Below are 26,094 nucleotides of genomic sequence, written 5' to 3' on the forward strand. Positions count from 1 at the left end.
TAAAACATCTCTTGAATCTTGAATCTTCTGCAGGACCAGGGTCTGGACCTGGACCAGCTGCTGGGTCCAGGTCTCTATAAGGAGCGGTACCGAGCCGACATGATCCGATGGGGAGAAAGCCGGCGCCGCCAGGACCCCGGGTTCTTCTGTCGCCTAGCAACCAGGGGGGCACGGCAACCAGTCTGGGTACGTAGCATGGTGGCTAGCTAGTTCATTATCAACAACAACGCGACACATTGGGCTCCTCCTCACTAACCAGTGTAGCATGTAGCATGTAGCACAGAGCTCCACCGTGCTACATGCTACACTGGTCAGTGAGGAGGAGCCCAAAGCTGGTGAGTGACGCTCTCTGCTCTCTGATTGGTCAGGTGGTGACGCTCTGCTCTCTGATTGGTCAGGTGGTGACTCTCTCTGCGCTCTGATTGGTCAGGTGGTGACGCTCTCTGCTCTCTGATTGGTCAGGTGGTGACTCTCTCTGCTCTCTGATTGGTCAGGTGGTGACGCTCTCTGCTCTCTGATTGGTCAGGTGGTGACTCTCTGCTCTCTGATTGGTCAGGTGGGTAGCTCTCTGCTCTCTGATTGGTCAGGTGGTGACTCTCTCTGCTCTCTGATTGGTCAGGTGGTGACTCTCTCTGCTCTCTGATTGGTCAGGTGGTGACTCTCTCTGCTCTCTGATTGGTCAGGTGGTGACGCTCTCTGCTCTCTGATTGGTCAGGTGGTGACTCTCTCTGCTCTCTGATTGGTCAGGTGGTGACTCTCTCTGCTCTCTGATTGGTCAGGTGGTGACTCTCTCTGCGCTCTGATTGGTCAGGTGGTGACGCTCTCTGCTCTCTGATTGGTCAGGTGGTGACTCTCTCTGCTCTCTGATTGGTCAGGTGGTGAGTGACGCTCGGCGCCTGTCAGACCTTCAGTGGTTCTGGTCGGAGTTTCCTCAACAGACTCAAAGTGTCAGAGTTCAAAGTTCAGAAGAAACACGCACACAGAGGGGGTGGAGCTTCTCCGCAGGTAAGCTCACCTGTCTCTCTCTCCACCTGTCGGTTTGTTTACCTGTCTCTCTCTCCACCTGTCGGTTTGTTTACCCGTCTCTCTCTCCACCTGTCGGTTTGTTTACCTGTCTCTCTCTCCACCTGTCGGTTTGTTTACCTGTCTCTCTCCACCTGTCGGTTTGTTTACCTCTCTCTCCACCTGTCGGTTTGTTTACCCGTCTCTCTCTCCACCTGTCGGTTTGTTTACCCGTCTCTCCACCTGTCGGTTTGTTTACCCGTCTCTCTCTCCACCTGTCGGTTTGTTTACCCGTCTCTCTCTCCACCTGTCGGTTTGTTTACCCGTCTCTCTCGTTTACCGTCTCTCTCCACCTGTGTTTGTTTACCCGTCTCTCTCTCCACCTGTCGGTTTGTTTACCGTCTCTCTCTCCACCTGTCGGTTTGTTTACCCGTCTCTCTCTCCACCTGTCGGTTTGTTTACCTGTCTCTCTCTCCACCTGTCGGTTTGTTTACCTGTCTCTCTCTCCACCTGTCGGTTTGTTTACCTGTCTCTCTCCACCTGTCGGTTTGTTTACCTGTCTCTCTCCACCTGTCGGTTTGTTTACCTGTCTCTCTCTCCACCTGTCTCTCTCTCCACCTGTCGGTTTGTTTACCTGTCTCTCTCCACCTGTCGGTTTGTTTACCTGTCTCTCTCCACCTGTCGGTTTGTTTACCCGTCTCTCTCTCCACCTGTCGGTTTGTTTACCCGTCTCTCTCCACCTGTCGGTTTGTTTACCTGTCTCTCTCTCCACCTGTCGGTTGTTTACCCGTCTCTCTCTCCACCTGTCGGTTTGTTTACCTGTCTCTCTCTCCACCTGTCGGTTTGTTTACCTGTCTCTCTCTCCACCTGTCGGTTTGTTTACCCGTCTCTCTCTCCACCTGTCGGTTTGTTTACCCGTCTCTCTCCACCTGTCGGTTTGTTTACCCGTCTCTCTCTCCACCTGTCGGTTTGTTTACCTGTCTCTCTCTCCACCTGTCTCTCTCTCCACCTGTCGGTTTGTTTACCTGTCTCTCTCTCCACCTGTCGGTTTGTTTACCTGTCTCTCTCTCCACCTGTCGGTTTGTTTACCTGTCTCTCTCTCCACCTGTCGGTTTGTTTACCCGTCTCTCTCTCCACCTGTCGGTTTGTTTACCCGTCTCTCTCTCCACCTGTCGGTTTGTTTACCCGTCTCTCTCTCCACCTGTCGGTTTGTTTACCCGTCTCTCTCTCCACCTGTCGGTTTGTTTACCTGTCTCTCTCTCCACCTGTCGGTTTGTTTACCTGTCTCTCTCCACCTGTCGGTTTGTTTACCTGTCTCTCTCTCCACCTGTCGGTTTGTTTACCTGTCTCTCTCTCCACCTGTCGGTTTGTTTACCCGTCTCTCTCCACCTGTCGGTTTGTTTACCTGTCTCTCTCTCCACCTGTCGGTTTGTTTACCCGTCTCTCTCTCCACCTGTCGGTTTGTTTACCCGTCTCTCTCTCCACCTGTCGGTTTGTTTACCTGTCTCTCTCTCCACCTGTCGGTTTGTTTACCTGTCTCTCTCCACCTGTCGGTTTGTTTACCTGTCTCTCTCTCCACCTGTCGGTTTGTTTACCCGTCTCTCTCTCCACCTGTCGGTTTGTTTACCTGTCTCTCTCTCCACCTGTCGGTTTGTTTACCCGTCTCTCTCCACCTGTCGGTTTGTTTACCCGTCTCTCTCTCCACCTGTCGGTTTGTTTACAGTTCTCTCTCTCCACCTGTCGGTTTGTTTACCTGTCTCTCTCTCCACCTGTCGGTTTGTTTACCTGTCTCTCTCTCCACCTGTCGGTTTGTTTACCTGTCTCTCTCCACCTGTCGGTTTGTTACCCTGTCTCTCTCACCTGTCGGTTTGTTTTCTCTCTCTCACCTGTCGGTTTGTTTACCTGTCTCTCTCCACCTGTCGGTTTGTTTACCTGTCTCTCTCTCCACCTGTCGGTTTACCTCTCTCTCTCCACCTGTCGGTTTGTTTACCGTCTCTCTCTCCACCTGTCGGTTTGTTTACCCGTCTCTCTCTCCACCTGTCGGTTTGTTACCTGTCTCTCTCTCCACCTGTCGGTTTGTTTACCGTCTCTCTCACCTGTCGGTTTGTTTACCGTCTCTCTCTCCACCTGTCGGTTTGTTTACCGTCTCTCTCTCCACCTGTCGGTTTGTTTACCTGTCTCTCTCCACCTGTCGTTTGTTTACCTGTCTCTCTCTCCACCTGTCGGTTTGTTACCTCTCTCTCCACCTGTTTCTCCACCTGTCGGTTTGTTTACCGTCTCTCTCTCCACCTGTCAGTTTGTTTACCGTCTCTCTCTCCACCTGTCGGTTTGTTTACCCGTCTCTCTCTCCACCTGTCGGTTTGTTTACCTGTCTCTCTCCACCTGTCGGTTTGTTTACCGTCTCTCTCTCCACCTGTCGGTTTGTTTACCTGTCTCTCTCTCCACCTGTCAGTTTGTTTACCTGTCTCTCTCTCCACCTGTCGGTTTGTTTACCTGTCCTCTCTCTCCACCTGTCGGTTTGTTTACCTGTCTCTCTCCACCTGTCGGTTTGTTTACCGTCTCTCTCTCTCCACCTGTCGGTTTGTTTACCGTCTCTCTCTCCACCTGTGGTTTTTACCTGTCTCTCTCTCCACCTGTCGGTTTGTTTACCCGTCTCTCTCTCCACCTGTCGGTTTGTTTACCGTCTCTCTCCACCTGTCGGTTTGTTTACCTGTCTCTCTCTCCACCTGTCGGTTTGTTTACCTCTCTCTCTCCACCTGTCGGTTTGTTTACCTGTCTCTCTCCACCTGTCGGTTTGTTTACCCGTCTCTCTCCACCTGTCGGTTTGTTACCGTCTCTCCACCTGTCGGTTTGTTTACCCGTCTCTCTCCACCTGTCGGTTTGTTTACCTGTCTCTCTCTCTCCACCTGTCGGTTTGTTTCTCTCTCCACCTGTCGGTTTGTTTACCGTCTCTCTCTCCACCTGTCGGTTTGTTTACCTGTCTCTCTCCACCTGTCGGTTTGTTTGTTCTCTCTCTCCACCTGTCGGTTTGTTTACCTGTCTCTCTCTCCTCCTGTCGGTTTGTTTACCCTGCTCTCTCTCCACCTGTCGGTTTGTTTACCGTCTCTCTCTCCACCTGTCGGTTTGTTTACCGTCTCTCTCTCCACCTGTCGGTTTGTTTACCTGTCTCTCTCTCCACCTGTCAGTTTGTTTACCGTCTCTCTCTCCACCTGTCGGTATGTTTACCCGTCTCTCTCTCCACCTGTCGGTTTGTTTACCGTCTCTCTCCACCTGTCGGTTTGTTTACCCGTCTCTCTCTCCACCTGTCGGTTTGTTTACCCGTCTCTCTCTCTCCACCTGTCGGTTTTTTTACCTGTCTCTCTCCACCTGTCGGTTTGTTTACCCGTCTCTCTCTCCACCTGTCGGTTTGTTTACCTGTCGGTTTGTTTGCGTCTCTCTCTCCACCTGTCGGTTTGTTTACCCGTCTCTCTCCACCTGTCGGTTTGTTTACCTGTCTCTCTCTCTCCACCTGTCGGTTGTTTACCTGTCTCTCTCTCCACCTGTCGGTTTGTTTACCTCTCTCTCTCCACCTGTCGGTTTGTTTACCCGTCTCTCTCTCCACCTGTCGGTTTGTTTACCGTCTCTCTCCACCTGTCGGTTTGTTTACCTGTCTCTCTCTCCACCTGTCGGTTTGTTTACCTGTCTCGTTTGTTTACCTGTCTCTCTCTCCACCTGTCGGTTTGTTACCTGTCTCTCTCTCCACCTGTCGGTTTGTTTACCGTCTCTCTCTCCACCTGTCGGTTTGTTTACCTGTCTCTCTCTCCACCTGTCGGTTTGTTTACCGTCTCTCTCTCCACCTGTCGGTTTGTTTACCTGTCTCTCTCCACCTGTCGGTTTGTTTACCTGTCTCTCTCCACCTGTCGGTTTGTTTACCTGTCTCTCCACCTGTCGGTTTGTTTACCTGTCTCTCTCTCCACCTGTCGGTTTGTTTACCGTCTCTCTCTCCACCTGTCGGTTTGTTTACCTGTCTCTCTCCACCTGTCGGTTTGTTTACCTGTCTCTCTCTCTCTCCACCTGTCGGTTTGTTTACCCGTCTCTCTCTCCACCTGTCGGTTTGTTTACAGTTCTCTCTCTCCACCTGTCGGTTTGTTTACCTGTCTCTCTCTCCACCTGTCGGTTTGTTTACCTGTCTCTCTCCACCTGTCGGTTTGTTTACCGTCTCTCTCTCCACCTGTCGGTTTGTTTACCTGTCTCTCTCTCCACCTGTCGGTTTGTTTACCTGTCTCTCTCTCCACCTGTCGGTTTGTTTACCCGTCTCTCTCTCCACCTGTCGGTTTGTTTACCTGTCTCTCTCTCCACCTGTCGGTTTGTTTACCTGTCTCTCTCTCCACCTGTCGGTTTGTTTACCCGTCTCTCTCCACCTGTCGGTTTGTTTACCCTCTCTCCACCTGTCGGTTTGTTTACCGTCTCTCTCTCCACCTGTCGGTTTGTTTACCTGTCTCTCTCCACCTGTCGTTTTGTTTACCTGTCTCTCTCTCCACCTGTTTACCCGTCTCTCTCTCCACCTGTCGGTTTGTTTACCTGTCTCTCTCTCCACCTGTCGGTTTGTTTACCTGTCTCTCTCCACCTGTCGGTTTGTTTACCTGTCTCTCTCTCCACCTGTCGGTTTGTTTACCTGTCTCTCTCTCCACCTGTCGGTTTGTTTACCGTCTCTCTCCCTGTCGGTCTCTCCACCTGTCTCTCTCTCTCCACCTGTCGGTTTGTTTACCTTCTCTCTCCACCTGTCGGTTTGTTTACCTGTCTCTCTCTCCACCTGTCGGTTTGTTTGTTGTCTCTCTCTCCACCTGTCGGTTTGTTTACCTGTCTCTCCACCTGTCGGTTTGTTTACCTGTCTCTCTCTCCACCTGTCGGTTTGTTTACCCGTCTCTCTCTCCACCTGTCGGTTTGTTTACCTCTCTCTCTCCACCTGTCGGTTTGTTTACCGTCTCTCTCTCCACCTGTCGGTTTGTTTACCTGTCTCTCTCTCCACCTGTCGGTTTGTTTACCTGTTACCTCTCTCCACCTGTCGGTTTGTTTACCTGTCTCTCTCCACCTGTCGGTTTGTTTACCTCTCTCTCTCCACCTGTCGGTTTGTTTACCGTCTCTCTCTCCACCTGTCGGTTTGTTTACCCGTCTCTCTCTCTCCACCTGTCGGTTTGTTTACCCGTCTCTCTCTCCACCTGTCGGTTTGTTTACCTGTCTCTCTCTCCACCTGTCGGTTTGTTTACCTGTCTCTCTCTCCACCTGTCGGTTTGTTTACCTGTCTCTCTCTCCACCTGTCGGTTTGTTTACCTGTCTCTCTCCACCTGTCGGTTTGTCTCTCTCTCACCTGTCGGTTTGTTTACCTGTCTCTCTCCACCTGTCGGTTTGTTTACCGTCTCTCTCTCCACCTGTCGGTTTGTTTACCCTCTCTCTCCACCTGTCGGTTTGTTTACCCGTCTCTCTCTCCACCTGTCGGTTTGTTTACCTGTCTCTCTCTCCACCTGTCGGTTTGTTTACCTGTCTCTCTCTCCACCTGTCGGTTTGTTTACCTCTCTCTCTCCACCTGTCGGTTTGTTTACCCGTCTCTCTCTCCACCTGTCGGTTTGTTTACCTGTCTCTCTCTCCACCTGTCGGTTTGTTTACCTGTCTCTCTCTCCACCTGTCGGTTTGTTTACCTGTCTCTCTCTCACTGTCGGTTTGTTTACCTGTCTCTCTCTCCACCTGTCGGTTTGTTTACCTGTCTCTCTCTCCACCTGTCGGTTTGTTTACCTGTCTCTCTCCACCTGTCGGTTTGTTTACCTGTCTCTCTCTCCACCTGTCGGTTTGTTTACCCGTCTCTCTCTCTCCACCTGTCGGTTTGTTTACCTGTCTCTCTCTCCACCTGTCGGTTTGTTTACCTGTCTCTCTCTCCACCTGTCGGTTTGTTTACCTGTCTCTCTCTCCACCTGTCGGTTTGTTTACCCGTCTCTCTCTCTCCACCTGTCGGTTTGTTTACCTGTCTCTCTCTCCACCTGTCGGTTTGTTTACCTGTCTCTCTCTCCACCTGTCGGTTTGTTTACCTGTCTCTCTCTCCACCTGTCGGTTTGTTTACCTGTCTCTCTCCACCTGTCGGTTTGTTTACCTGTCTCTCTCTCCACCTGTCGGTTTGTTTACCTGTCTCTCTCTCCACCTGTCGGTTTGTTTACCGTCTCTCTCTCCACCTGTCGGTTTGTTACCTGTCTCTCTCCACCTGTCGGTTTGTTTACCCGTCTCTCTCTCCACCTGTCGGTTTGTTTACCTGTCTCTCTCTCCACCTGTCGGTTTGTTTACCCGTCTCTCTCTCCACCTGTCGGTTTGTTTACCTGTCTCTCTCCACCTGTCGGTTTGTTTACCTGTCTCTCTCCACCTGTCGGTTTGTTTACCTGTCTCTCTCCACCTGTCGGTTTGTTTACCTGTCTCTCTCTCCACCTGTCGGTTTGTTTACCTGTCTCTCTCTCCACCTGTCGGTTTGTTTACCTGTCTCTCTCCACCTGTCGGTTTGTTTACCTGTCTCTCTCACCTGTCGGTTTGTTTACCTGTCTCTCTCTCCACCTGTCGGTTTGTTTACCTGTCTCTCTCCACCTGTCGGTTTGTTTACCCGTCTCTCTCTCCACCTGTCGGTTTGTTTACCCGTCTCTCTCTCCACCTGTCGGTTTGTTTACCTGTCTCTCTCCACCTGTCGGTTTGTTTACCTGTCTCTCTCCACCTGTCGGTTTGTTTACCTGTCTCTCTCTCCACCTGTCGGTTTGTTTACCTGTCTCTCTCTCCACCTGTCGGTTTGTTTACCTGTCTCTCTCTCCACCTGTCGGTTTGTTTACCTGTCTCTCTCCACCTGTCGGTTTGTTTACCTGTCTCTCTCCACCTGTCGGTTTGTTTACCTGTCTCTCTCTCCACCTGTCGGTTTGTTTACCTGTCTCTCTCTCCACCTGTCGGTTTACCTGTCTCTCTCCACCTGTCTCTCTCTCCACCTGTCGGTTGTTTACCTCTCTCTCCACCTGTTCTCTCCACCTGTCGGTTTGTTTACCCGTCTTTCTCTCTCCACCTGTCGGTTTGTTTACCCGTCTCTCTCTCCACCTGTCGGTTTGTTTACCTGTCTCTCTCCACCTGTCGGTTTGTTTACCTGTCTCTCTCTCCACCTGTCGGTTTGTTTACCTGTCTCTCTCTCCACCTGTCGGTTTGTTTACCTGTCTCTCTCTCCACCTGTCGGTTTGTTTACCCGTCTCTCTCTCCACCTGTCGGTTTGTTTACCTGTCTCTCTCTCCACCGGTCGGTTTGTTTACCTGTCTCTCTCTACCTCGGTTTGTTTACCTGTCTCTCTCCACCTGTCGGTTTGTTTACCTGTCTCTCTCCACCTGTCGGTTTGTTTACCTGTCTCTCTCTCCACCTGTCGGTTTGTTTACCTGTCTCTCTCCACCTGTCGGTTTGTTTACCTGTCTCTCTCCACCTGTCGTTTTGTTTACCTGTCTCTCTCCACCTGTCGGTTTGTTTACCTCTCTCTCTCCACCTGTCGTTTGTTTACCTGTCTCTCTCTCCACCTGTCGGTTTGTTTACCTGTCTCTCTCCACCTGTCGGTTTGTCTCTCTCCACCTGTCGGTTTGTTTACCTGTCTCTCTCTCCACCTGTCGGTTTGTTTACCTGTCTCTCTCCACCTGTCGGTTTGTTTACCTGTCTCTCTCTCCACCTGTCGGTTTGTTTACCTGTCTCTCTCTCCACCTGTCGGTTTGTTTACCTGTCTCTCTCTCCACCTGTCGGTTTGTTTACCTGTCTCTCTCTCCACCTGTCGGTTTGTTTACCTGTCTCTCTCCACCTGTCGGTTTGTTTACCTGTCTCTCTCTCCACCTGTCGGTTTGTTTACCTGTCTCTCTCTCCACCTGTCGGTTTGTTTACCTGTCTCTCCACCGGTCGGTTTGTTTACCTGTCTCTCTCTCCACCTGTCAGTTTGTTTACCCGTCTCTCTCTCCACCTGTCGGTTTGTTTACCTGTCTCTCTCTCCACCTGTCGGTTTGTTTACCCGTCTCTCTCTCCACCTGTCGGTTTGTTTACCTGTCTCTCTCCAACCGTCTGTCTCTCAGGTGTGGACGATGCAGAGTCTGAGTGTGGGTTGGACAGCGGGGTTGAATTTAATTGGACCATCACTAACGAGGCCGACGCCCCCTCGTTAGAAGAGCAGCTGCAGCCAATCCTGAAGCTGGCAGAGGAAGCAGCGTCTCCTCCGGGTCGTTGACGTCGGAGCAAAGGCTCATGGGAGATTCTCATGACTTGTTGGCTGATCTCTCGAGGCGACCGAGGGGTTGTCTCCACGTGGCTCTCAACATGGTGTCGCAGCTAACAATGCTAACAGAGCTATCAAAGGACGCTTTCATCAAAATAAACACGAGTCAGTTCTGATCTACAAACCAGTGGCGGTGCTTTTATTTTATAAAATCCTGTCGCTTCCTGTCATTTATTACAATGAGCTGTGACATCATTGCTCTAATGGACAGGTAACAACACTGAAGGAGCTCTTAGTTCACGAGTCTGTTCAACTCCCTGAGAGACAATACAGAGCGCACATAATACTGAGGGGGCGTGGCTTAAAGAAACACGCCCAATGGAGCGTGTGAAAGAGGGAATGATCAAGAGGGGGGGGGGGGGCGGGGCTTAATGAAACACACCCAATGGAGCGTGTGAAAGCAGGAATGATTAAGGGGGGGTGTTTGGCCACAGAGGTTGACCCTGTCTCCCTGACCTCCAGGAGGAGGAGGAGCTTCAGCAGGAGTTGAGCTCCTCCATAGTTTGATTCAGAGTCGTCTGAAGCTCCATGTTGGCGTTTCTGGCCGAAGTCAAAGCGTCTGGAGACGAGCAGAGACATTCATTAATTTATGTATATATACATATATATACACACATACATACATACAGAGACATTCATTCATTAATTTATGTATATATATATATACACACATTCATTCATTAATTTATGTATATATATATATATACACATACATACATAGACATTCATTAATTTATGTATATATACATATATATACACATACATATAGACATTCATTCATTAATTTATGTATATATATACACATACATACATACAGAGACATTCATTCATTAATTTATGTATATATACACATACATACATAGACATTCATTCATTAATTTATGTATATATACATATACACACATACATACAGAGACATTCATTCATTAATTTATATATATATATACACATACATACATACAGAGACATTCATTCATTAATTTATGTATATATACACATACATACATAGACATTCATTCATTAATTTATGTATATATACATATACACACATACATACAGAGACATTCATTCATTAATTTATGTATATATACATATATTTATATTAGTGCTGTGAAAAATAACGCGTTAACTCAGTTAATTCAATTACAGGTTTAACTAGTTGTTGTTTTTTAACGCATTTAACGCATGCGCAGAATGAGCTTCCAATCCGTCTGTTGTTGGTCGTTAGGACGAAAAAAAGTCACTTGCAGAATGAGCTTCCAATCCACCACTTCAACCTGAACTCTGTCCGCTCTCATGCAGACGGTCTGTTCATCGGTAATGATCCTTCCGCAGGTTCACCTCCGGAAACCTTGTTACGACTTTTACTTCCTGTAGATCAGGGTCTCAACACGTCGATCGCGACCTGCCAGTCGATCGCGGCGTAGTGTCGGTAGATCAATGACATTAAAGAGATTGGCCCGCCCCCTGACATGTTCTCTAGAGCACGTCTTTGTTCTTTTATTAAACGTCTGTTGTTGATCGTCTCTAACCAGCAGCATGTCATTTCTGTCTCTTCGCGTTGCGTTAACACTTATCGATCTCCGTCTGGCGCGCCACAGAGCTCCGTCTTGTAGCCGGGACCGAGCAAAAAAAAAGTCACTTGTCAATCTGTCCACCTGTCCGGGCCGGTGAGGTTTCAGCTTTGCAGCGGTGTCCCCGCCGTCCCTTTCATCACGGCCCAGTTCATGAAGAAAACCCACACAGTCAGTTTGCCTCAGCAGCTGCTAGAGGAAGACTAGAGGCCTTTAGATTGTATCATGGTGGAGTTCATGGTTGACAAACAAGAGAAACATGCTCTGTTTAACCCTCCTGTTACCTTTACATTTACTAACAAGTTTAAGTGTGAGGTACTTTATGTTTGTTTGTTGACTACCTAAATAGCCCTTTAAATAAATAAAAAAGTTGATATTTCTTATGTTTGACATAGTGAAAAACAGCCTGGGGTCAAATTGACCCCAAAGAACACCGACATTAAACATTGAATGGGGTCAAAGTGACCCTAAAGGTAACAGGAGGGTTAAACATTCTGTTTAGGATGAAGATGTATTAATGTTCCATATGGAAGAAAACTGCTAAATAACTGCTGAGTTGCAGCACCATTGTATAGAAGAATGTATAAATGTATATCTCCGTCTTTTGTCATAAATCTCTATGTTCTCACAAAATATACCGAGAATATCTGTAATATGTGATTAATCATGATTAATCCACAAAAACCTGTGATTAATCAGATTTAAATTTTTAATCGTTTCACAGCCCTAATATATATATACACACATACATACAGAGACATTCATTAATTTATGTATATATGTATATATATTAGGGCTGTCAATCGATTAAAAAAAAGTAACTAATTAATCGCACATTTTGAAATTCATTAATCGCGATTAGTCGCGATTAAAAGTTCATTCTTTTTAAAGACCAAACTTCCCACAGAGCTGTGTTTTCAAAGAGGCTCCTACCTATAAAGTGCCAGCGAGGTATTTAATATTGTGGATGATAAATTGTTTCTTCAGTGAAACATCAGATTAGTAAAAAAAAAAGTATATTGAGACCCCATTGGTCCTGTCATCTTTACCACTGAACAGCAGAACCAGTGGCCTTGGTAACTGACTGACATTCACATATGTCCTGTTAACCCTCTGGAGGCTGGGGGCATTTTATACATTTTACAAAAACATGTAAATTCACCTTTTAAAGGCGTTTTCATATGACACACCCCCACGTGTTCTACATCAAACATTCCAGAACAATCTCAGCTCTATTCAATGAGGCTCAGTTGTCCTGGTGCCGTGTTCTCTGTTCTCTGACTGACTGGCTGCTATAGAGCCTCACCCGTGAGGTGGGAGGTCCTTTGTGATTTACTGAGTGTTCATTGGTTGTTTCTTACCCAAAATGTTGTCAGACAAACGGATTGACCAATCACGGTGAAGGTTTCGTGTGACGAGTTCTTTCCGCGCCGCGTCCCCCGACACGTCGCCCCTCCGTTCCTCTGTGTCTCAGAGGGGGAGACGGAGGAAGGAGGAGCAGGAGGAAACCCGACTGATTCATCCACGAGTTAAACTCATTTATGCTCCTTATTTTCGCGGAGAAATAATTGTTTTAGAAACGGAAACAGTGTCAAACCGTACTGCCGCCGTTTGACACTCGGTTTGAGTGTAAAAACTTCAACGAACACCGGAAGTAAACAAAGTTGCGTAAATTGCGTTAAAGCGGCCAAATTAATCGCATAGATTAACGCGGTTAACGCTGACAGCCCTAATGTATATACATACATACATGTGTATATATATATATATATGTATATATTTTTGTATGTATATATATATACATATATATGTGTATATATATACACATATATATGTGTGTATATATACACATATATATGTATATATATATATACATATATATGTGTATATATATACACATATATATGTGTATATATATATATATACACGTATATATATATACATATATATGTGTATATATATACACATATATATGTATATATTTTTGTATGTATATATATATACATATATATGTGTATATATATACATATATATGTGTATATATACACATATATATGTATATATATATATACATATATATGTGTATATATATACACACACACACCTTCCAGCCCGTCGACGGTCTTCTCCAGTTTGGCCACGGAGCGCTCTGCAGCTTCAGCTCTGCTCTCAGCCTGCAGACAGGAAGTGACCTCATTGCACCAATAGGATCAGCCGATCGCATCATGTGACAGGAAGACAGGGACTTACCTCCTTGAGCTTGTTGCTCAGGTTCTTGATCTCCTCCTCATACCGGTCTTCTTTATGGGAGTACTGAGAGAGACAGACAGGTGGACAGACAGGTGAGTGCTCCAGTGTTATGGTGGAGCTCCTCCTCCTCCTCCTCCTCCTCCTCCTCCTCCTCCTACCTTCTCCGTCTGGGCCTCCAGAGACTTTGAACTAGTGAAGACAGTTTTCAGCTCGTCCTCCAACCCTCGACTCTTACTGCAGGTCAAAGGTCAAATCAGACAGTTTGGGAACACAGGTACGTTTCTTTGTGTCGTTGGCATGACCTCATGACCCCAGGGTCATGAGGTCATGACCTTAGGGTATGACAGCAGCAGGTTAGAGTCATGCAGAGAGCAGGAGGAGAAGCTGAAGCAGACACTAAAGGTCAGAGGTCGTAGGAGGCAGGAGGAGGAGCCTCTGGTCGGACAGCAGGTGGACCCTCAGTACCTTGTCCTCAGACGCCTGCAGGCTCTTCAGCGATTGGTCGAAACTCCTTAACTGCTCCCCCAACCTCCGAACCTTACTGAAGGAGAGAGGACACGAGGAGAGAGGACACAAGGAGAGAGGAGGACGAGTGGAGGAGGACACGAGAGAGGAGGACACGAGGAGAGGACACGAGGAGAGAGGAGGACACGAGGAGAGAGGACACAAGGGGAGGAGGACACGAGGAGAGAGGACACAAGGGGAGGAGGACACGAGGAGAGAGGAGGACATGAGGAGAGGACACGAGGAGAGGACACAAGGAGAGGACATGAGGAGAGGACACAAGGAGAGGACATGAGGAGAGGACACAAGGAGAGGACACAAGGAGAGGACACAGGGTGAGGACATGAGGAGAGGACACAAGGAGAGGACACGAGGGGAGGAGGACACAAGGAGAGAGGACACGAGGGGAGGAGGACACGAGGAGAGGAGGGGAGAGAGGACACAGGAGAGAGGACACAGGAGAGAGGACACAGGAGAGAGGAGGAGGGGAGAGAGGACACAGGAGAGAGGACACAGGAGAGAGGAGATGGGGAGAGAGGACACAAGGAGAGGACATGAGGAGGACACGAGGACGAGGAGAGAGGACACGAGGGGAGGAGGACACAAGGAGAGAGGACACAAGGAGAGAGGAGGACACGAGAGAGAAAACAAGGAGAGAGGACACAAGGAGAGAGGACACAAGGAGAGAGGACACGGGAGAGAGGACACGAGGAGAGAGGACACAAGGGGAGGAGGACACGAGGAGAGGACACGAGGAGAGAGGACACAAGGGGAGGACACAAGAAGAAAGGACACGAGGAGAGAGGACACGAGGGGAGGAGGACACGAGGAGAGAGGACACGAGGAGAGAGGACACAAGGGGAGGAGGACACGAGGAGGACACGAGGAGAGAGGACACGAGGAGAGGAGGACACGAGGAGGAGGACACAGGGAGGACACGGGAGGACACGAGGAGAGAGGACACGAGGAGAGGAGGACACGAGGAGAGAGGACACAAGGGGAGAGAGGACACGAGGAGAGAGGACACAAGGAAAGAGGACACGAGGAGAGAGGACGAGTGGAGGAGGACATGAGGAGAGGACACGAGGAGAGGACACGAGGGGAGGAGGACACGAGGAGAGAGGACACAAGGGGAGGACACGGGAGGAGGACACAGGAGAGAGGACAAGGAGAGGAGGACAGAGAGGGGACAGAGAGGACACAAGGAGAGAGGACACAAGGAGAGGACACAAGGAGAGGAGGACACGAGGAGAGGGCATGGAGGACACAGAGGAGGAGAGAGAGGACACAGGAGGGACACAGCCTGTGTGTGCACTCTCTGTGTGTGTGTGTGTGTGTGTACTCTCTCTGTGTGTGTACTCTCTCCCTGTGTGTGTGTACTCTCTGTGTGTGTGTACTCTGTGTGTGTGTGTGTACTCTGTGTGTGTGTGTACTCTGTGTGTGTGTGTGTGTGTACTCTCTGTCTCTGTGTGTGTACTCTGTGTGTGTGTACTCTCTCGCTGTGTGTGTGTACTCTCTCTGTGTGTGTGTGTGTGTGTACTCTCTGTGTGTGTGTGTGCTCTCTCTGTGTGTGTGTGTGTGTGTGTACTCTCTCTGTGTGTGTGTACTCTCTCCCTGTGTGTGTACTCTCTGTGTGTGTACTCTGTGTGTGTGTACTCTCTCCCTGTGTGTGTACTCTCTGTGTGTGTGAGTGTACTCTCGCTGTGTGTGTGTGTGTGTACTCTCTGTGTGTGTGTACTCTGTGTGTGTGTGTGTACCTCTCTGTGTGTGTGTGTGTACCTCTCTCTGTGTGTGTGTGTGTACCTCTCTGTGTGTGTGTGTACCTCTCTGTGTGTGTGTACCTCTGTGTGTGTACCTCTCTCTCTCTCTGTGTGTGTCTCTGTGTGTGTGTACCTCTGTGTGTGTACCTCTGTGTGTGTACCTCTGTGTGTACCTCTGTGTGTGTACCTCTGTGTGTGTGTCTCTCTGTGTGTGTACCTCTGTGTGTGTACCTCTGTGTGTACCTCTGTGTGTGTGTACCTCTGTGTGTGTCTCTCTCTGTGTGTGTACCTCTGTGTGTCTCTCTGTGTGTGTGTGTGTGTACCTCTGTGTGTGTACCTCTGTGTGTGTCTCTCTCTGTGTGTGTACCTCTGTGTGTGTGTGTACCTCTGTGTGTGTGTGTGTGTGTGTACCTCTGTGTGTGTCTCTCTGTGTGTGTACCTCTGTGTGTGTCTCTCTCTGTGTGTGTCTCTCTCTGTGTGTGTGTACCTCTGTGTGTGTCTCTGTGTGTGTGTACCTCTGTGTGTGTGTGTGTGTGTGTGTACCTCTGTGTGTGTGTGTACCTCTGTGTGTGTGTACCTCTGTGTGTGTGTGTACCTCTCTCTGTGTGTGTACCTCTCTCTGTGTGTACCTCTCTGTGTGTGTACCTCTGTGTGTGTCTCTCTGTGTGTGTGTGTGTACCTCTGTGTGTGTGTGTCTCTGTGTGTGTGTGTGTACCTCTGTGTGTGTGTGTCTCTGTGTGTGTACCTCTGTGTGTGTGTGTACCTCTCTGTGTGTGTACCTCTCTGTGTGTGTACCTCTCTGTGTGTGTACCTCTGTGTGTGTACCTCTCTGTGTGTGTACCTCTGTGTGTGTGTGTACTCTCTGTGTGTGTACCTCTCTCTCTCTGTGTGTACTCTCTGTGTGTGTACCTCTCTCTCTGTGTGTGTGTGTGTACTCTCTGTGTGTGTACCTCTCTGTGTGTACTCTCTGTGTGTGTACCTCTCTCCGTGTGTGTACCTCTCTCTCCGTGTGTGTACCTCTCTCTGTGTGTGTACCTCTCTCTGTGTGTGTACCTCTCTCTGTGTGTGTACCTCTCTCTGTGTGTGTGTACCTCTCTCTGTGTGTGTGTACCTCTCTGTGTGTGTGTACCTCTCTGTGTGTGTGTACCTCTCTCTGTGTGTGTGTACCTCTCTGTGTGTGTGTACCTCTCTGTGTGTGTGTACCTCTCTGTGTGTGTGTGTGTGTACCTCTCTGTGTGTGTACCTCTCTGTGTGTGTACCTCTCTCTGTGTGTGTACCTCTCTCTGTGTGTGTACCTCTCTGTGTGTGTACCTCTCTCTGTGTGTGTACCTCTCTCTGTGTGTGTACCTCTCTCTCCGTGTGTGTACCTCTCTCTGTGTGTGTGTACCTCTGTGTGTGTGTGTACCTCTCTCTGTGTGTGTGTACCTCTGTGTGTGTGTCTCTCTCTGTGTGTGTGTACCTCTGTGTGTGTGTGTACCTCTCTCTGTGTGTGTGTGTGTACCTCTGTGTGTGTGTGTGTACCTCTCTCTGTGTGTGTGTGTACCTCTGTGTGTGTACCTCTCTGTGTGTGTGTGTACCTCTGTGTGTACCTCTGTGTGTGTGTACCTCTCTGTGTGTGTGTGTACCTCTCTGTGTGTGTGTGTACCTCTCTGTGTGTGTGTGTACCTCTCTGTGTGTGTACCTCTCTGTGTGTGTGTACCTCTCTGTGTGTGTACCTCTCTGTGTGTGTGTACCTCTCTGTGTGTGTGTACCTCTCTGTGTGTGTGTACCTCTCTGTGTGTGTGTACCTCTGTGTGTGTACCTCTCTGTGTGTGTGTACCTCTCTGTGTGTGTACCTCTCTCTGTGTGTGTACCTCTCTGTGTGTGTGTACCTCTCTGTGTGTGTGTGTACCTCTCTCTGTGTGTGTGTGTACCTCTCTGTGTGTGTACCTCTCTGTGTGTGTGTGTGTACCTCTCTGTGTGTGTGTACCTCCTGTGTGTGTGTACCTCTCTGTGTGTGTAGCTCTCTGTGTGTGTACCTCTGTGTGTACCTCTGTGTGTGTACCTCTCTCTGTGTGTGTGTACCTCTCTCTGTGTATGTGTGTGTGTACCTCTCTCTGTGTGTGTACCTCTGTGTGTGTGTACCTCTCTCTCTGTGTGTGTGTACCTCTCTGTGTGTGTACCTCTGTGTGTGTACCTCTGTGTGTGTGTGTGTGTACCTCTGTGTGTGTGTGTGTACCTCTCTCTGTGTGTGTATGTGTGTGTGTACCTCTCTGTGTGTGTGTGTGTGTGTGTGTGTGTGTGTGTGTGTACCTCTCTCCCTGCTCTGCTCTGTCTTCAGCTCGTTCCAGTTCACCTTCAACCATCACCAGCTTACGGGCCACCTGTCAATCAAATGTTCAGTTACCAGGACGATCCTCAGGAGTACACACTACCACACACACACTACCACACACACACACACCACCACATATCAGTGTTTCCCCTTCTCTCTCTCTCTCCTCCTCCCTCCCTCGCTCCCTCCCTCTCTCTCCCTCCCCCTCCCTCTCCCTCTCTCTACCTCCCTCTCCTCACCTCCTCATACTTGCGGTCGGCCTCCTCAGCGATCAGCTTGGCTTCTCTCAGCTGAACCTCCAGCGTCTCCATCCGCTCCTCGTCCTTCAGGGCCCTGTTCTCGATGACCTTCATGCCTCTGGGGGGGGGGGGGGGGTAAGAAGTGTGTGTAGAGTGTGTAGTGTGTGTGTGTGCCTCACCTCTCGCTCTCATCAGAGCTCTTCTCCACCTCCTCCAGCTTGCTCAGGGTGGAGCAGAGTCTCTCCTGGACTCGCTCCACGTTGTCCTCACTGAGCTGCAGCCGGCGGCCCAGAGACGTCACCTCGGCCTCCGCCTGCAAGACACGGAGCAGGGCCGCTCAGGACCCTCTAGTGGGGCGCAGTGGTACTACAGGTGAGGCGCGCCCCTCTAGTGGGGGGCAGTGGTACTACAGGTGAGGCGCGCCCCTCTAGTGGGGGGCAGTGGTACTACAGGTGGGGCGCGTCCCTCTAGTGGGGGGGTAGTGGTACTACAGGTGGGCGCCCTCTTGGGGGGTGGTATTACAGGTGGGCTCCCCAGTGGGGGCAGTGGTACTACAGGTGGGGCTCCCCAGTGGGGGCAGTGGTATTACAGGTGGGGCGCGTCCCTCTGGTGGGGGGTAGTGGTATTACAGGTGGGGCGCGTCCCTCTAGTGGGGGGCAGTGGTATTACAGGTAGGAGCTCCCCTCTAGTGGGGGGCAGTGGTATTACAGGTGGGGCTCCTCTCAGTGGGGGCAGTGGTTACAGGTGGGCTCCTCTGGTGGGGGCAGTGGTATTACAGGTGGGCGCTCCTCTGGTGGGGGCAGTGGTTACAGGTGGGGCGCTCCTCTAGTGGGGGGCAGTGGTACTACAGGTGGGCCCTCTAGTGGGGGCAGTGGTACAGGTGGGCGCTCCCTCTGGTGGGGGCAGTGGTACTACAGGTGGGCGCCCCCAGTGGGGGCAGTGGTACTACAGGTGGGCTCCCTCTAGTGGGGCAGTGGTACTACAGGTGGGGCTCCTCTAGTGGGGCGCAGTGGTACTACAGGTGGGGCGCCTCTAGTGGGGGCAGTGGTACTACAGGTGGGCGCTCCCTAGTGGGGGCAGTGGTACAGGTGGGGCTCCCTCTAGTGGGGGCAGTGGTACTGGTGGGGCGCCCCTCTGGTGGGGGCAGTGGTACTACAGGTGGGGGCTCCCCTCTGGTGGGGGCAGTGGTACTACAGGTGGGCGCCCTCTGTGGGGGTAGTGGTACTACAGGTGGGGCGCCCTCTAGTGGGGGGGTGGTACTACAGGTGGGCGCGCCCTCTGGTGGGGGCAGTGGTACTACAGGTGGGGCGCGCCTCTAGTGGGGGGTGGTACTACAGGTGGGCTAGTGGGGGGTGGGGGCAGTGGTACTACAGGTGGGCGCTCCCTCTAGTGGGGGCAGTGGTACTACAGGTGGGCGCCTCTAGTGGGGGTAGTGGTACTACAGGTGGGCGGCCCCCAGTGGGGGCAGTGGTACTACAGGTGGGCGCCCTCTAGTGGGGGCAGTGGTACTACAGGTGGGGCGCCTCTAGTGGGGGCAGTGGTACTACAGGTGGGGCTCCCTCGTGGGGGCAGTGGTACTACAGGTGGGCGCTCCTCTAGTGGGGGCAGTGGTACTACAGGTGGGCGCCTCCTCTAGTGGGGGCAGTGGTACTACAGGTGGGGGCTCCTCTGGTGGGGGCAGTGGTACTACAGGTGGGCGCCTCTGGTGGGGGCAGTGGTACTACAGGTGGGGCTCCCTCTAGTGGGGGCAGTGGTACTACAGGTGGGCTCCCCTCTAGTGGGGGGCAGTGGTACTACAGGGGGCGCTCCTGAGTGGGGGGCAGTGGTACTACAGGTGGGGCGCTCCCCTCTAGTGGGGGGCAGTGGTACTACAGGTGGGCGCTCCCCAGTGGGGGGAGTGGTACTACAGGTGGGCGCTCCAGTGGGGGCAGTGGTACTACAGGTGGGCGGCTCCTCTGGTGGGGCAGTGGTACTACAGGTGGGGCGCCCTCTAGTGGGGGCAGTGGTACTACAGGTGGGCGCCCTCTAGTGGGGGCAGTGGTACTACAGGTGGGGCGCCCTCTAGTGGGGGCAGTGGTACTACAGGTGGGCGCCCCTCTGAGTGGGGGCAGTGGTACTACAGGTGGGCGCCCCTCTAGTGGGGGCAGTGGTACTACAGGTGGGCGCCCTCAGTGGGGGCAGTGGTACTACAGGTGGGCGCTCCTCTAGTGGGGGCAGTGGTACTACAGGTGGGCGCTCCTCTAGTGGGGGCAGTGGTACTACAGGTGGGGGCGCCCTCTAGTGGGGGCAGTGGTACTACAGGTGGGGCGCTCCTCTAGTGGGGGAGTGGTACTACAGGTGGGGCGCTCCCTCTGGTGGGGGCAGTGGTACTACAGGTGGGGCGCCCTCTGGTGGGGGTAGTGGTACTACAGGTGGGCGCCCTCGGGCGCCCTCTAGTGGGGCGTAGTGGTACTACAGGTGGGCGCCTCTAGTGGGGGTAGTGGTACTACAGGTGGGGCGCGGCCCTCTAGTGGGGGGCAGTGGTACTACAGGGGGGCGCTCTCCTCTAGTGGGGGGTAGTGGTACTACAGGTGGGGCGCTCCAGTGGGGGCAGTGGTACTACAGGTGGGCGCCTCTGGTGGGGGCAGTGGTACTACAGGTGGGGCCCTCTAGTGGGGGCAGTGGTACTACAGGTGGGCGCCTCTAGTGGGGGGTAGTGGTACTACAGGTGGGGCGCCCCCAGTGGGGGTAGTGGTACTACAGGTGGGGCGCTCCCCTCTAGTGGGGGGTAGTGGTACTACAGGTGGGGCGCTCCCCTCTAGTGGGGGGCAGTGGTACTACAGGTGGGCGCCTCTAGTGGGGGAGTGGTACTACAGGTGGGCGCTCCTCTAGTGGGGGCAGTGTTACTACAGGTGGGGCGCGCCCCTCTAGTGGGGGGTAGTGGTACTACAGGGGGCGCTCCCTTCTAGTGGGGGGCAGTGGTACTACAGGTGGGGCGTGCCCCTCTAGTGGGGGGTAGTGGTACTACAGATTTTAGCACATGTATAACTTTATTCGCATTGTTCTAACAAAGTCTAACAAAGACTATTTGGTTTACTCGAGTGACTCCATGTTCTTTATTCAATTATTTTTTTATGTATAACAAGAACTCATCCCAAACTCCCCGGACAGAGAGACCAACCCGACCAGGCGTTGAACAGTGAGAGTGTGACAGTGAGCGTGTGTGTGTACCTCCTCTCTGGCCATCTTCTCCTTCTCCACCTCCTTCTGCAGGAGCACAGCTCGGTCCTCGGCCTCCTCCGCCTGCTCCTGCAGCACTTTGATCTTCTTCTTCACGGCATCGATGCTGTTCAGTCCTCCACTCATCTTCTTCTTCTGCGGGAGCAATGACAACGACGTTAACCGGTGGAACAGCAGCGTCAACAGACTTCAGTCGACAATATCATAAATTAAATAGTGTGCTGCGCTTAAAGACTGCTGCATTCAAAACAAAATAATTACAAAGAATTAAATGAAGTTGTATTCGTCATGAAAAGGATCAACAAATAAAATAATTAATCAATCGGAATCAAGATTTTAAGATCTGCAACAAACTAAATGACAGAAAATATTCAAAACGATTAAGAAGTTAGTCAAGATTTTATTAAAAAATATCTTTAACAATTCACTAATAACAAAAGATACACATTTAAGTACGACCAATGAACCGTTAAGATTATTTATTTATATATTATCTATACACATATATAAATTATGTATTATATATTAGTGTTATTAAATGTGATACATGTATATTGTATTCATTGTATATTATATATGTATTATATATTAGTGTTATTAAATGTGATACATGTATATTGTATTCATTGTATATTATATATGTATTATATATTAGGGTTATTATATATGATACATGTATAGTGTATTCATTGTATATTATATATATTAAATGTGATACATGTATAGTGTATTCTTGTATATTATATAGATTAAATGTGATACATGTATAGTGTATTCATTGTATATTATATATATTAAATGTGATACATGTATAGTGTATTCATTGTATATTATATATATTAAATGTGATACATGTATAGTGTATTCTTGTATATTATATAGATTAAATGTGATACATGTATAGTGTATATTATATATGATACATGTATAGTGTATTCTCGTATATATTATATATGATACATGTATAGTGTATTCTTGTATATTATATATGATACATGTATAGTGTATTCTCGTATATATTATATATGATACATGTATAGTGTATTCTCGTATATATTATATATGATACATGTATAGTGTATTCTTGTATATTATATATGATACATGTATAGTGTATTATTATATATGATAGATGTATAGTGTATTCTCGTATATATGATACATGTATAGTGTATTCTCATATATTATATATGATACATGTATAGTGTATTCTTGTATATTATATGATACATGTATAGTGTATTCTTGTATATATTATATATGATACATGTATAGTGTATTCTTGTATATTATATATGATACATGTATAGTGTATTATTATATATATTATATATGAAACATGTATAGTGTGTTCTTGTATATATTATATATGATACATGTATAGTGTATTCTTGTATATTATATATGATACATGTATAGTGTATTCTTGTATATTATATATGATACATGTATAGTGTATTCTCGTATATATTATATATGATACATGTATAGTGTATTCTCGTATATATTATATATGATACATGTAGTGTATTCTCGTATATATTATATATGATACATGTATAGTGTATTCTTGTATATATTATATATGAAACATGTAGTGTATTATTATATATATTATATATGATACATGTATAGTGTATTCTTGTATATATTATATATGATGCATGTATAGTGTATTCTTGTATATTATATATGATACATGTATAGTGTATTATTATATATATTATATATGAAACATGTATAGTGTATTCTCGTATATATTATATATGATACATGTATAGTGTATTCTTGTATATTATATATGATACATGTATAGTGTATTATTATATATATTATATATGATACATGTAGTGTATTCTTGTATATATTATATATGATACATGTATAGTGTATTCTCGTATATATTATATATGATACATGTATAGTGTATTCTTGTATATATTATATATGAAACATGTATAGTGTATTCTCGTATATATTATATATGATACATGTATAGTGTATTCTCGTATATATTATACATGTATAGTGTATTCTTGTATATTATATATGATACATGTATAGTGTATTATTATATATGATACATGTATAGTGTATTCTCGTATATATTATATATGATACATGTATAGTGTATTCTTGTATATATTATATATGATACATGTAGTGTATTCTCGTATATATTATATATGATACATGTATAGTGTATTCTCGTATATATTATATATGATACATGTATCGTGTATTCTTGTATATATTATATATGATACATGTATCGTGTATTCTTGTATATATTATATATGATACATGTATAGTGTATTCTTGTATATTATATATGATACATGTATAGTGTATTCTTGTATATTATATATGATACATGTATAGTGTATTCTTGTATATATTATATATGAAACATGTATAGTGTATTCTCGTATATATTATATATGATACATGTATCGTGTATTCTTGTATATATTATATATGATACATGTATCGTGTATTCTTGTATATATTATATATGATACATGTATAGTGTATTCTTGTATATATTATATATGATACATGTATAGTGTATTCTTGTATATATTATATATGATACATGTATAGTGTATTCTTGTATATTATATATGATACATGTATCGTGTATTCTTGTATATATTATATATGATACATGTATCGTGTATTCTTGTATATATTATATATGATACATGTATAGTGTATTCTTGTATATTATATATGATACATGTATAGTGTATTCTTGTATATTATATATGATACATGTATAGTGTATTCTCGTATATATTATATATGATACATGTATAGTGTATTCTTGTATATATTATATATGATACATGTATCGTGTATTCTTGTATATATTATATATGATACATGTATAGTGTATTCTTGTATATATTATATATGATACATGTATAGTGTATTCTCGTATATATTATATATGATACATGTATAGTGTATTCTTGTATATTATATATGATACATGTATCGTGTATTCTTGTATATATTATATATGATACATGTATCGTGTATTCTTGTATATATTATATATGATACATGTATCGTGTATTCTTGTATATATTATATATGATACATGTATCGTGTATTTTATATTTCTTGGTTGTAAGTAGCTCGTTGGCTCCGGATGCTAGCAGCCGACCACCGCCCTGTTAGCATTGTAGCTTAGCGTCAGGGCGCGTGAGCCAGGTGAGCCGTTCTAAGGGGTTCTCGTCCTCACCTGTCCGACGCTCCTGAAGGCAACACACCTGCGGCTCGAGTCCGACTTCACCTGACGTCACTGGGAGCAGGTAGCTAGCTGTTAGCTCGCGGGCTACAGGAAGTTCAACAAACAAACAAACAAACTCTGTTTGTGTCTGAAGCTCAACGAGGACTCGGGTCTCCTGGTCCTGGTCTCTGGGGTCCTGGTCTCTGGGGTCCTGGTCTCTGGGGTCCTGAGCTCCGCTGCGCCGCTCCCTCGTCCAGCCAACTCTCAACTGAAGACTGCACCTTCTTCCGGGTTAAGTTCTCTCCACCGGAAGTGACGGTGGAAGACGTTTCAAATTAAAAGCGACTCAAAGGATGTAAATCTCAGTTTACTGTTTAAAAAATAAAAAACAATCGTGATTTATTCAGACATCCTCTCGTCTGAATTAGACACAAACCCTCCATGTAATAATCAGATAGTTCTGAAGGTTATACATATTATATAATACAAAGATCACAACCTGGACATCAAGTCTTTTTTATTTTAATAAGGAATAAAAACACCAACATCATATGTTGTCCAGCTGATTAAATTAATAATGAGCACACAATAAACTTACAAATCATTCTGACCTTTATACAAACTCCATGAGAGGTTTCTACTGTTACAAGTTACAACTGACTCCAGATCAGGCTTCAAACTGCTGTCACGTGACCTGAGACCTTCTTCCGCGAGCAGCTGCTTGAAGGATCACATGATACAAAACATCTTAAATATAGAAATGTACTAAAAAGGACATCTGTAAAGTTCCAAGCAACTAAACAATAAAACGATCAGATTCTATACAGGTATAAAAGAAGCAGCCATGCTAACATGCTAACATGCTAACAGAGAGCAGTGAGTTTCAGGCAGCAGCTTCCTGCTGTTTGTCTAAACACCAGAGACCCAGAACACAGAACCCCCCCCCCCTCAGAGACACAGAACACCCCCCCCCCTCAGAGACACAGAACACCCCCCCTTCAGAGACACAGAACACCCCCTCAGAGACACAGAACACCCCCTCAGAGACACAGAACACCCCCGAGACACAGAACACCCCCCTCAGAGACACAGAACCCCCCTCAGAGACACAGAACACCCCCCTCAGAGACACAGAACACCCCTCAGAGACACAGAACACCCCTTCAGAGACACAGAACACCCCTTCAGAGACACAGAACACCCCTTCAGAGACACAGAACACCCCCTCAGAGACACAGAACACCCCCTCAGAGACACAGAACACCCCTCAGAGACACAGAACACCCCCTCAGAGACACAGAACACCACCCCCCCTCAGAGATCCGTTAACAACTATTTAATCCTGAAAAGATTTCTGTAAACTTTTAAATTCTCACTTGCTGCCAAACTTTGTTTCTAAATTGAAATCTTTTTTTGGGGGTTTCACAAAGAACAGAAACAGATTTGAGCCTCTAATGGTTCATAATATTAAACTACGTTTAGCTTTTAAATACCATATAAATACAGTTTAACATGATAATCCAGCTGGACACAGCAGGTGTGACTCAAGTTGTTGATGTCCAAAGGCATTCTGGGTAATGTAGTGTGGCGACCATAATGCATCTCACATTTGAGTCTCAATGATAGAAAAAACAAGTCCGATGACACGGGTTAAACCCGCCCTCCCAACACGAGGCCCCGCCCACTTCAACATGTGTGGGCGGG

General features: G+C 47.5%; 2 protein-coding genes and 1 long non-coding RNA gene across 4 annotated transcripts; 2 read left to right on the forward strand and 1 right to left on the reverse strand.

Annotated features, from left to right (window-relative positions):
- On the forward strand, positions 1-9,416 carry pmvk (phosphomevalonate kinase). Its single transcript, XM_056444526.1, has 3 exons — positions 1-186; positions 876-1,005; positions 9,093-9,416. The coding sequence occupies exons 1-3, from the start codon at positions 100-102 to the stop codon at positions 9,242-9,244; spliced, it is 369 nt and encodes a 122-aa protein (XP_056300501.1). The 5' UTR covers positions 1-99; the 3' UTR covers positions 9,245-9,416.
- LOC130213091 (tropomyosin alpha-4 chain-like) lies at positions 9,403-24,665 on the reverse strand. 2 transcript variants are annotated; one of them, XM_056444523.1, is made up of 9 exons: positions 24,403-24,665; positions 21,144-21,287; positions 18,113-18,246; positions 17,934-18,051; positions 17,673-17,743; positions 13,582-13,657; positions 13,117-13,179; positions 12,971-13,040; positions 9,403-9,851 (listed from the first exon to the last, which is right to left on the reverse strand). In XM_056444523.1, exons 2-9 carry the CDS (start codon positions 21,276-21,278, stop codon positions 9,769-9,771), a joined length of 750 nt encoding a protein of 249 aa, XP_056300498.1. In that variant the 5' UTR covers positions 21,279-21,287; positions 24,403-24,665; the 3' UTR covers positions 9,403-9,768. The 2 variants fall into 2 exon arrangements, with proteins under 2 accessions (XP_056300498.1, XP_056300497.1); XM_056444522.1 differs by lacking the exon at positions 13,582-13,657 and adding an exon at positions 13,275-13,350 and having other exon boundaries at positions 24,403-24,661.
- On the forward strand, positions 18,576-20,740 carry LOC130213098 (uncharacterized). Its single transcript, XR_008835446.1, has 3 exons — positions 18,576-18,643; positions 19,768-19,807; positions 20,676-20,740. It is a non-coding gene; the product is annotated as an uncharacterized LOC130213098 (long non-coding RNA).
- Positions 24,666-26,094: the final 1,429 nt, after the last annotated feature.

The sequence above is a fragment of the Pseudoliparis swirei genome, chromosome 22 (genome assembly GCF_029220125.1).
Source record: "Pseudoliparis swirei isolate HS2019 ecotype Mariana Trench chromosome 22, NWPU_hadal_v1, whole genome shotgun sequence".
Classification (NCBI taxonomy): Eukaryota; Metazoa; Chordata; class Actinopteri; order Perciformes; family Liparidae; genus Pseudoliparis; species Pseudoliparis swirei.